Genomic DNA, 12,285 nt, shown 5'->3' with positions numbered 1-12,285 from the left:
TTTAAACCCCCTCTTGAGGCCTACTGCTCAGAAATAAAGATTCCTTTCAAAATATTACCGCTCTCTGACAATGCACGTGGTGACCCAGGAGCTCTGATGGAGATGGACAATGAGATTCATGCTGTTTTCATGACTGCTAACACCACATCCATTCTGCAGCCCATGGATCAAGGAGTAATTTTTTGACTTTCAAGTCTTATTTTTTAAGAAATACATTTCATAAGGCTATAGCTGTCAAAGGTAGTGATTCCTCTGATGGATCAAAGTAAATTGAAAAACTTCTGGAAGGACTCACCATTCTAGATTCCATTAAGAACATTCGTGATTCATGGGAAGAGGTCAAAATATCAACATGCACAGGAGTTTGGAAGAAGTTGATTCCAACCCTCACAGAAGACTTTGAGGGGTTCAAGACTTCAGCGGAGGAAGTAACTGCAGATGTGGTGGAAACAACAAGAGACCTAGATCTAGAAGTGGAGCCTGAAGATATGACTGAATTGCTGCAATCTCATGATAAAACTGTAATGGATGAGGAGAGTTACTTCTTACGGATGAGCAAAGAAAGTGGTTTCTCGAGATGGAATCTACTCCCGGTGAAGACGCTGTGAAGATTGTTGAAATGACGACAAAGGATTTAGAACATTACATAAACTTAGTTGATAAGAAGCAGCAGCAGGTTTGAGAGGACTGAGTCCACTTTTAAAAGAAGTTCTGTGGGTAAATTGCTATCAAACACAGCACTGCCGCCACAGAGAAATCATTCATGAAAGAGTCAATCAATGCAGCAAACTTCACTTTTAGGTAACGTTTTAAGAAATTCCCACAGCCATGCCACCCTTCAGCAACTACCACCGTGATCAGTCAGCAGCCATTAACACCGAGGCAAGACCCTCCACCAGGAAAAAGATTGCAATTCGCTGAAGGCTCAGATGATGGTTAGCATTTTTAAGCAAGAAAGTATTTTTTAATGAAAGTATGTACATTATTTTTTAGACATAATTCTATTGCCTACTTAATAGACTACAGTATAGTGTAAACACAACTTTCATACGCACTGGGAAACCAAAAACTTTGTGTGACTCGCGTTATTGCGGTGGTCTAGAAGTGAAACCACGGTATCTCCAAGGTACGCCTGTACACAGAAAAACATTTTCGATGTTTCTTAATTTTTTAAAAAAGCAGATCACTAGTGATAACATACAGTACGATCCTGTTCAGTAGAATAGCAGAGATCCATGTACAGAAAGACTGAATAAACCCACCAGTGGTCTCTGATGGAGGAAAGTTATGAGGACTTACATTCTGGGACAGCTGACAGGGTCTGCATCATCTCTCTGTGGCTCAGTTTCCTCATCTGGAGATAATAACAGTCCCTTTCTCATAAGGCTCGTGACAATCCGTGAGTTGCTATAATGTAAAGTGCCTGGGATAGTGCAGCCCTGGGGAAGCTCAAGTAACGGCATGTCATTGCTCTTGCCATAATCAGGGCTTCCACGGAACTTGTATGTTTATCTAAAACATATCCTTATTCCTTTATTACAACAAAAAGTTATTTGGCTAAAACGATCACTTAGGGCATTCCACTAACCAAGAACAGAAATACACTCAGACTATCCCCAAATGAGCCTCTACTCTCAAAACTCTAAGGTGGAAAATTTAATGACTCCACCCAACTGGAAATTTATTCTAGTCCATTAATAGATATTTCACAAGGTCGGAAATGCAACTAGTATATAGAGGGTTGGGAAAACATTCAACCTCTTTAGAGAACTTAAAAAATGAAAATTAAAATATGTAACTGTTTTCAACTATTAAACGAACCAGAAAACCGATTTTTTTAAAAAGGTATTTCCCAATGCTGCCAAGACTAAAATAAAGCCAGACGTCTCACATGTTGCCAGTGAGCAAGCTGATGGAAACCATTAGCAGAACAAGTGGGCAAGAGCCAGAAAAGGCTCCTGTCCTTCGACCCGGTCATTGCATTTCTGAGAATCGAGCTGAAGAACATTTCTCAAAACAGGGGGAAAGTCATATCTACCCTCATTTCACAGCCGTGAGCACTATTTCTAACAGTGAAAAACTGGAAACAACATAAATACCAAATAATAAGTAAATAAACTATATTTATTCACCAAGTGAATGGGCCACTTACGCATTAAAAGTGATAGGGAAATATGGGGAAGAACATAGAAAAATGTTAATATGTTGAAATGTTACCTGGGAAAAAAATTAAAATATAAAATCGTATACCTATGGTGATTACAACTGAGAAAAGCCTGAATGTAAACCTGTAAGATGCTCATACTGGGTCTGTTAGCGTACAGACTCTATGCGGGATTCTGTTTTTCTCCTTCCCTGTTCCCCCGATTTTTACAATATGACATTTTATTACCTTTATAATAAAAAAGTTTCTTCCTGTCTCATGAAATCTTTCCTCTGCCGTGGATACAGAATAGCTGCTCTCTGCCTTGTATCCCTCCAAGACACAATTCTCCAGGCCCTTCTCTCACCCTTCGGAAAGCGCAAGACTTCTCCTTGTTTAAGTGTATTCTTTTCTAAATGCCAAAGCTATTTCATAGGGCTTTTGAGGCAATCACCTCTACCAAGTGAGAACATCAGCTGCCTTCTCTCTCCTTCCTGTAAGTACCAAGTTGTTCCAAAGAATCAGAGAAAGAGCTCTGTAACTTCTGAGCAAGACACAGAAGGAGGTGGCACAAATTCTAAATGGACAACTCTCAGGGAGCCCTTGAAAGGATGGACCAGATGGTACCTACCCTGGAGACCTCGGCCCAGCCCATCCTGGCTCTGGCTGAAACCATCCTGTATTTCTACCCTCCAGGCATGGATAAGTTCCTTAATCGACCCTAAACATTGTTTTTGTTTGTTTGTTTGTTTTTTTAGTTCAACTCTCTCATTTTATTTATTTATTAAAAAAATTTTTTTTTAATTTTTTTAACATCTTTATTGGAGTATAATTTTTTTACAATGGTGTGTTAGTTTCTGCTTTATAACAAAGTGAGTCAGCTATATATACATATATCCCCATATCTCCTCCCTCTTGCGTCTCCCTCCCACCCTCCCTATCCCACCCCTCTAGGTGGTCACAGAGCACTGAGCTGATCTCCCTGTGCTATGCGGCTGCTTCCCACTAGCTGTCTATTTTACGTTTGGTAGTGTATATATGTCCATGCCACTCTCTCACTTCGTCCCAGCTTACCCTTCCCCCTCCCCATGTCCTCAAGTCCATTCTCTACGTCTGTGTCTTTATTCCTGTCCTGCCCTTAGGTTCTTCAGAACCATTTTTTTTTTTTTTTTTAGATTCCATATATATGTGTTAGCATGCGGTATTTGTTTTTCTCTTTCTGACTTACTTCACTCTGTATGATAGACTCTAGGTCCATCCACCTCACTACAAATAACTCAATCTCGTTTCTTTTTATGGCTGAGTAATATTCCATTGTATATATGTGTCACATCTTCTTTATCGATTCATCTGTCGATGGACACTTAGGTTGCTTCCATGTCCTGGCTACTGTAAATAGAGCTGCAATGAACATTGTGGTACAAGACTCTTTTTGAATTATGGTTTTCTCAGGGTATATGCCCAGTAGTGGGATTGCTGTCAACCCTAAACATTTTGATCAGCAGAAGTAAAAAAGCAAAAGAGACTTAAACACCCGACAATAGGGGAATAATTAGGTTACAGGTAATCTACTTGATGGAACAGTAGGTAACCTCACAAAACAACAATTATTGTTGCTACATATATGGTAATGTGGCAAAGGGCCTCTAAAGGGAAGTAGAAAGAGCAGGTTACTCAATAACGCGTCCGCATAACAATGAATATACTTTGTGTGGACTGACCAATAACAGTTAACGTTTACAAGTCACTGACTATATACCCAGGCATTGTGCTGTGTGCTTAATATGCATTAAAATGTCACAACAATGTCATTTAGAAGGCTGATTATTCTCATTTTGGAGAGGAGGGCATTGAGGCAGCAGAAGGTTAAGGAATTAATTCTCATTTAATCCTTCCAATGGCTAAGTTTTAGACCATTCTGGTAACTTTCCTAAGATCACACAGCGCTGGGGGAGAGGGATGGAAGGGAGGGCTGGAATTTGGATACAGTCCTTCTCCAGGGCTCACACCCTCAGGTCCTAGACTGGGAAGGGAATATGTAAGAAATCTGAAATGCAAGGAAATTTTGTCTTAGAAAAAGGACTTCTTTTCCTTCCCCCTATTGTCTAAACTTTCTAGTGTTCTTCTGTTTTTAGAATTTAAAGACCAAAAGGAAAAAAGAATGGCAACAGAGGAAAGGTTTTTTGAATGCGTGTGTTTATGTGTATGGTTTTTTTAAATTATGTTTTGATCAAAAGACTACATAAATGCCAATCAAGTCTCTACTACCCTGGGGGGTGAAGGGTCGGAAATGAGGAGAAAAAAAATTAATGGAGAATAGCCAAGGCGAGCCTGCTCCAAACCAAACCAAACTGCGCCAGGCAGCTTCCCACACTATCTTTTCTTTTCTTTTCTTTTTTTTTAAAATTTCTCTTTCCACCAACTCTTCCGGTTTATGCATGAATTCTGAAATCATGGAACTGTACTGGCACAGGACACAGCTTGTCACAGAGAACTTTAATAGCACACAGTTGAAATTGACAAAGCTGGGGATATAACTTAGGTCTCAACTTCCAATCCTGTATTCTGTCCCAAACGTGTCCTGTTCTGAATATTCCCAGCTCAGCTAAAGACAATCTGCATTTACTGGAGTTCAAATACACACCATATTCCAAAAATGATCATTCCACACATTCAGAGTGTTTAATAATGCTCAAAACTGGACAGATGATAGGGTTCACGCATACTATCTCATTTGAAACTCAAATTACAAACGTTCAATTTCTAGCAATTTTGAAGCCAGGCTAGAAACAGAAAAAGCTGCAATAGACATAATGCTCTTTTTTAATTCTGCAAAAATAAAAATGCATTATGTATACTAGTCTATTCAGAAGAAATCACAAGCAACAAACAAAATGAACTATTTCCCACAAAAAACATACCCTCAACCCAACCCCTCCCAAAATTTCTCTGAAGAGCGGGGGCAGGCAGCAGGGACACTGGACAGATCTCAGAGGGGCCAGTCTCAGAGGGAGTACATCACGAGGAAGAGGGGGCCTGGCTCCAGAGGGGGCCCCAAACCCACGGCTCCTTCCTGCGCGTCAACAAGCTGAGCCTCAAATCCCGGTAACAGCTATGTGAAAAGTTCAAATTATCATCTTCTCCTCATTTCCTCAGCTGGCTCCCAAAAAGACAGCAGATTCAGAGCCAGAACACATAGTTCTCCTGTGTGAGAGGCCCTGTGGCCTGGGGCCCAAAACCCAGGAAAGAGCCAAGAACCATTGTCCAGCTGTGTGGTCCCCAGGCACCGGACAACCCTGGGCCCAGGGCTCCTGGGTGTACTTCCTGCCGGCCAGCGTGCTGTGGCCCAGCTCCCTCTGCAGCACCAAACTTTGGCAAAGAAGAGAAACACACCTCTATGGGGCAGGGAGGATGATCGTTCCACTTCCTGGAGGCCCCTCAACTCACATCCCTGGTGCCTCCTTTCTCACAGATTACCACTGACTCACATCTCACGCGGATTTTGGGTACAAAACGGGAAAGAGGCTGAAGAAGGAGGGGGTGGGGAGGATCAGAAAGAATCCCAGTCCTGGTGGTGCCCATCTGAAGATGATGTCCAGGTGTTGGCAAAGAAAAGGGCATTTGGAAGCAGATTACTATAAAGTCAGTACCAACTCCATGCTAGATACTTGACGTGATGCTACAGCTTGTTTCATCATCAAGAATAATGCACAATGTAGATGATGTGCAAGATGGTTACCAGCCTGGACCTTGGGGTCAGGCAGCCCTGGGTTCAAATCCAGGTCTGCTGCTTGCTGGTTAGAAGATACTGAAGCTACATAACCTCTGGGAGTCTCAGCATCCTCGCGTGTAAAGTGAAGGCACTGAGAGTCTCCCAGGGGGAGGGTGAGTAGAGCCTGGTGGACAGGTCCTCTGCTACCCCAAAGCTGTGGCTCCCACCCCACCAAGACCCCTGTTTCTGCACAGACCACGCTGCTCTGAGACAGAGCGAGACAGGTGGAGAGGACAGCCCTGCCCCCAAAGGGCCTGGCCCCGCCGTGGGCAGCACGCAGAGTGTGCAGGGCTGGGCCAGACCCAGAACTCCTCGCTGACGCCCCAGGACTGCCGCCACCCTCCCCCTGCCCCAGCAAAGGCCCAGGCCACTCACGGCACTCCTTCTCGTCACTCTTGTCGAAGCAGTCGGGCAGCCCATCGCACTGCCAGGCGCCGGGGATGCACCGCCCGTTGCTGCACATGAAGTTGCCTGGAATGTTGCACTCGTTGGTGAAGTTGTTCCCGGGAAGCAGCTGGCTCTCTGTGGGAGAGAGGGGACAGGGAGGTCAGAGGCGCCGCCAAGGCGGCAAGGACCCGGGACCGCACAACTCTTCTTCGACACGGATTGTGTATGTGAGACTTCCGGTGGGTGACACTGCCTCTCTGGGACTCAGTTTTCTCATCTGTGAAAGGGACCCATAATCTGCTCCACCCCCAGGGATTCTGCGAGGACTAAATGGAGAGACCCAGGTAAAGCCCTTCGCTGGTGCTGAGCACACAACAGGGGTTCACGGACTTTTCTTCTTTCTCTGTCAAAAAGCCTGGTCGTAAAACCCAAACGTTCTTTTCTGGCCATCAGCAGTGGCTAAAAAGGAAGGTGCCAAGAGAGAGGGAGCGCAGGACTCCCAGTACCCAGCAGCAGGAACTTCAGGCTCCGTCCAGACCTCACAGTCTGCGGCCCTATGATCACAGAATCCTTGCACTTGGGCCAAGTCAGCAGGAATACGGGGACAGCATTTCACTTTAGGAAACAGGAATCACCCACAAAAACCGACCTGCCTGGGGTCACACAGGGAGCAAAGGCCAGACCAAAACTTCAACACAGGCCTTCTAACCCCAAGAGAGTCCCAAGGTCCCTGGACTGCTTGCCAAGAGTTCCCGGAGATTTAGCACCGAGCCCCAAGGTTTAGATTCGACTCCACTGAACACAGGCACAGAATGCCAAGGCCCTCACCCAAAAGTACGAACTCTTAGGCTGGAAAGCAAACAGGGAAGGCCAAGGAGAGCTAAATTCATCCACCAATGGATCCCGGTGACAGACTGTCAAGGGAGCCAGAATTGGATCAATTTGATCCGTCTGAGCTACTGTGATCAATGGCTGGGAGATCAGGAGCCATCAGGAAATAAAACAGTCTTAGAGGAAAAGGAGAAATAAAAGACCGGTCCCTCCAGGGCTCCCTCCTGAGTTTTCAATAAACATTTATTGAGCATGTATGACCATTTCTGCTAAGTGTTAAAGATGCAGAGATGAAAGCTAGGGCTCCTCCCTCCGGGCTGGAAAGGCACAAGGGTATACTAACAATTTTAGTGCCCTGTACTAAGAGGGATGTCCAGACCTGCCTGGGGGTAGCAGGAGGAGAGCAGGGCCCATGATGCTCTTCCACAAGCTTTGCCAAGAGAAGCATCTCATGCCAGACCCCTCACATCACACCTTCTTTCATGCCACTATCCTTTACATGTGCTGTAATTTTTACCTGGAATGCCCTTCAACTCATGGGGTCTCCTGGAAATCCCAACACACCCATTAGCATACAACTTCTGTGTTAGTCTGCCTCTGAAGTCTTCCCCAAGGAGAAATGGGCAGTCACCCTGGGGTTACACTAAAAACTTGGGCAAAAAATTGGAAAAGACAGAGCCAGAGGCAAGCGGTACCACATCAGCCCAGGTGCCACAGATATTCCTTATAGACCATCTGTCCCACTGCACTGAATTCATACTGTACATGAACACCCTACTGAAAATGAGCTTGTGTAATTCACTGAAGAATTCCAGAAGAGCAGCTACAGTGAGGGGCCTCATCCTGCCCTAAAAACCTGCACTGGGTTCCTAAAAATCTTCCTTGTCCCCTCCTCACTCAACCATCCCCTACGATGGCCAATCACCAAGTCCTGCATGCTAGTCTCCACTGCCACAGCCATGACTGCAGCCCAAATCACCACCATCTCTTACCAGGATCACTGCCCCAAGTGACCCCAGCCTCCCCTCAAGTCTGTCTCAGAGGGACCTTTCTAAAGAGCAAATCGATCATGACACTTCTTGACTTTAAAAAGCCACTGAATGGCTCCCCAATGCTCTTAAGATAAAGTCAGAATTCAAGGCATTAAAGAAAGGTCACAGGAAAGAGGTGGCATTTGCAGTGGACGTTGATAGACAAAGAGATGAAACGTAAGGACCCCTCACGTCTACAGAAAGATGGCAAAGACCAGGGCAGGAAGGCTCGGCGCAGGCCACGATGGGTATGGAATAAAAAAACACAGAGCTCTGATAGTTAGGAATTGCGAAAAGACTGTGCCCCTATTTCCCCAATTCTACACCAAGGTCAGATATCACTAATCACAGGACTCTGTCCACTGAGCCCACTGTCGATATCAGAATCCCTCTCAAGACTCGACTTGAGGAAACCACCACCAACCCTGAGATGGTCGTGAAGCCAATTCCCCACCTCCGGGCAGAGGTGCAGGATGCCAGAGTGGGTCTCGTAGGAGAGGAGCCTAGGACAGCCAGGGGCTGGATCCCAGCCAGACACACAGTACATAACACTGAAAACCTACACGTTCCAGCTGTTTCCTAACAACTGCTCTGGGCTGCCCCCCGCCAGCAGGGAACTCTTCAGGGCTCCAGAACATAACTGCCATTCTGATCTGTTCGGAAATCACTTACACTTGCTTGTGCAGAGCTAGCTCCTCGAAGGCAAGCCCCCGGAAGAGTCGCCGAAACTGTGAAATCTTGTTCTGATAAACAGATTTCCAGGGCAAGGAAACTGTCCAGATGAGATCCCAAAGTGTTTGCTCTGGGAGTCAAGAGGCTGGCGGCACGGGGACTTGATAAATGAGAGGGTGCGATGCCGAGACTAAACACCACGTCGGTTGGACGCAGGTGGTCCTGCAGCCACGGGGCTCCCAGTGCCCTACCGGCAGGACCTCGGGTCCCCAGGGCCGGGTGAATGATAACTCGGAAGAGCAGTCTGTGCACGTCGGAGCAACGCCATCACCCACGCAGGGGGCGCAGGGCCTTGTGCTTTAGGGAAGTGACAGGATCAGCAAACTCGAGAGTATGAGGAGAAACCAAGGCAAAGAGAGGGTAAATCATGTTGACTCTGTCTTCAAAAATCTTCCTCAAATCCATCCAAGGTGCCTCACTAAGCTGACACCATCCAATCCAAGCCACTGAGACCTCGTGCCCTCTTTAAACCAGTGGTTCTTAACGGGGGACAATTCGGGCCCCCAGAGGACATATGGCAGTGTCTGGAGACATTTTCGGTTGTGGCCTCTAGGAATGCACACCTGCAATGCACGGGGCTGACCCTCACAACAAAGAACCACCCAGCCCGAAATGTCAAGAGTGCTGACTTGAGAAATCCTGGCTTAAACCAACCTTCCCCCTTTCACTTCTCACTCCCACCCGTTTCTTCTCCTCATAGCAGAGGGAGATTTTAAATGCTGCTGCTGGCTCCTCTGTGCCCCTATAATAAATCTAAAACTGTTGCCATGGTTTACAAAGCCAGGCATGATCAGGCCCCGCCTACCTCTACAACCTCATTCCAACCATTTCTTCCAACACCGATGTTGTCCTCCCTGCAGTGGTCCTCCGCGTACGCTGTTCACTCACCCCAATTCTTCCACACACATTTCACCTGGTGTTATGGGCTGAACTGTGTCCCCCCAAAATTCATATGTTGAGGTCCTAACCCCTGTACCTCAGCATGGGACTATATTGGGAGCTAGGGCCTTTAAAGAGTTGATTAAGTTCAAATGAGGCCATTAGCATGGGCCCTAATCCAATCTGATTGGTGTCCTTATAAAAAGAGACTAGGACACAGACACACACAGGGAAGATCATGTGAAGACTCAAGGAGATGGCAGCAATCTACAAGCCAAGGAGACAGGCCTCAAAAGAAACCAACCCTGCACACTTTGACCTCAGACTTCTAGCCTCCAGAATCATGAGAAAATAAATTTCTATTGTTGAAGCCACTCACTTTGTGGTACCTTGTCACGGCAGCTCCAGCAAACTGGGACATCTGGCTAATCTCATTTGTCCTCCGACCTCGGCTTTACATCACTGACTCTGAGATTCCTTCACTGATTCCTTCACCCAATCTAAAGCTCATCCCTGTTTTCTGCTCTGGTCGTGTCCTGTGTTTTCCTTCATCTCAACTGTGCTCACCAATGAATCTGTACTCTCTCCCCATCAGATTGCACGACCCCAAAGGCCGAAGGGCAGTGCTTCGTTTTGCTCTCGATCCTGGGCATCCTGCACTCAGCAGGTTCTCAGTAGATATCTGTGGTCATTCTCAGAAGAAAACCAAGTGTTCAGTTACTGATTTATCCCCCATCCCTCACACTCTTCCTTGGAAAGTTCCATCTACCCTCTGCGTCATCCCCCGGAAGGTGAGTGGGGTCTTACATGTATAGTTAAAAACAAGGGACACAGGGGTGTCTGGATTTGTGCAAGTAAATTACTACCCCGTCTGCTTTAAAAGAGGTTAGAAATCTTTTCAGCCGGACAGCAGGACTTTCTAGGGGCTGAAATATTTATCCCATCTCAGTGTCTTGGGACACATTTAGAATCCAAAAAAGACAAGCATTAGCACGAAGTTGGCTAGCTGGGGTTTCTCCTTCTCCTTTTTCTTTTTTCATTAGGCTGAAAAATGAAAAAGAGTTGCCCATTTTCACTGCAGCAGCACATCACTTACTTAAAATAACTACGCCATCTGCACCAAGACTGAAAAAAAAATTCCAAGTCCTCCCCCGTTGGGCAAAAGCAAAGAACCTGCTGCTGCGGCTTCTTCCAAAATTTCTGGCACCCACAAATTTCTACTTGATGAGGGGGCACTGCAAAAACTCAAGACAGCTGCTGCATTCTGCTCCTTCTGGAACATGCAGTGGGCAATGCTGACTTTTCCAGCTGAGAAATGGGAATCCTCTTCCACCGGCTGAAGCCATCCACATGCTCTTCTCTCCCTCTGCTGATCTCCTCCCGCTAAGGTCACGCCTTATCGCGATGCGACACAGACTTGGCACCTGCAAACTATCAACAGGCCCTGCTTTCAGATTTCTGCCCAGTCACCTTCGTTTTTATCTTCTGCTTCCTGATCATCTGGTTGGCAGGCTCAATGAACAACAAAGCAAGACACAGACTCATATGTAGAGACACACATACAGCTTAGCATTCCAATTTGCAGATCTCAACTAGATCTTCCCTAAAACCTCCCTGGAGAATTAACACACCTCTTCTCACTGCCTGGAACATGATGCCAACAAACATTACGTTTTGAGGCCACTGAAGACAACCATCCGTTTTCCCTTCGACTCGCTCCTTCAAACACACACGTACAGTCCATGCGTGGGCACACGAAAGCACCAAGTGAGCGGGTCTGTCGTGATTCGTCTCTAAACTATCCTGGAAAAATCCCCGAAGGTGCCTTCGACTCCAGACTGCTCCTCGTGGTGGCATCGGTGTTGGGTGGGACCGCAGACATCTGTCCTGAGCACTTCCCAGAGCCATTTGGTCCTCATCAAACCAGCTGCTTCCCACTGGAGCTCGGCCACAGGAAGCATTCTGGCTGTCACCAGGGAGGGAGCAGTCACGTGTGGATACCTGAGCCTGGAGTGAGGACGGGCCTCTGTCTCCAAGCACGTAAGCTGAGCCAGGTCTCCAGCTCTGTCGAGACTCTGCACAGTGCCCTGCCCGCCCTGTTAGCTCACTCCAGGAGCCCCAGTCTCTGTGTACCCACCTGCAAGGAAGATACGCAGCCCAGGGACACAGGTGAGAAGTTATAAAATGACTCATGGATTCAGCCCAGGAATGCTGACCCTTGGCACCCACAGATTTCATATTTACACTTACAGTGTATTATATTTACACTGACCCTGAAGACCGCGTGTAACTTTCCTGCAGGAACACTTTCTGGATGGAGTGAGTCACCCGGACAGTGAGTGAGCCTAGCTGTCCGCCCCACACCTGCGCTTCACGCGGCTTCCCCTCTGCCTCTCCCGTGCAGTGCACAGCAGCAGCCGCTACAAAACGACAGATGCTTTGTTTCCTTCTTAAAATGAGTTAGCAAAGAAAGCCAATGGCTAGTATTAATGAGGCAAGCAAAGGGAAAG

At 46.6% G+C, this 12,285-nt stretch overlaps 1 protein-coding gene across 3 annotated transcripts in view; it reads right to left on the bottom strand.

The window, feature by feature from the left end:
- The window catches only part of LDLRAD3 (low density lipoprotein receptor class A domain containing 3), a 258,649-nt gene that overhangs the window by 179,594 nt on the left and 66,770 nt on the right, over positions 1-12,285 (bottom strand). For all 3 annotated transcript variants that reach the window (XM_036860961.1, XM_036860960.1, XM_036860962.1), the window contains one exon: positions 6,291-6,437. In XM_036860961.1, coding sequence (XP_036716856.1) covers positions 6,291-6,437 — 147 coding nt within the window. The remainder of the gene's footprint in view (positions 1-6,290; positions 6,438-12,285) is intronic.

This window comes from Balaenoptera musculus, chromosome 8, assembly GCF_009873245.2.
Source record: "Balaenoptera musculus isolate JJ_BM4_2016_0621 chromosome 8, mBalMus1.pri.v3, whole genome shotgun sequence".
NCBI classification, from domain to species: domain Eukaryota; kingdom Metazoa; phylum Chordata; class Mammalia; order Artiodactyla; family Balaenopteridae; genus Balaenoptera; species Balaenoptera musculus.
This window is presented reverse-complemented; position numbering and strand designations above follow the sequence as displayed.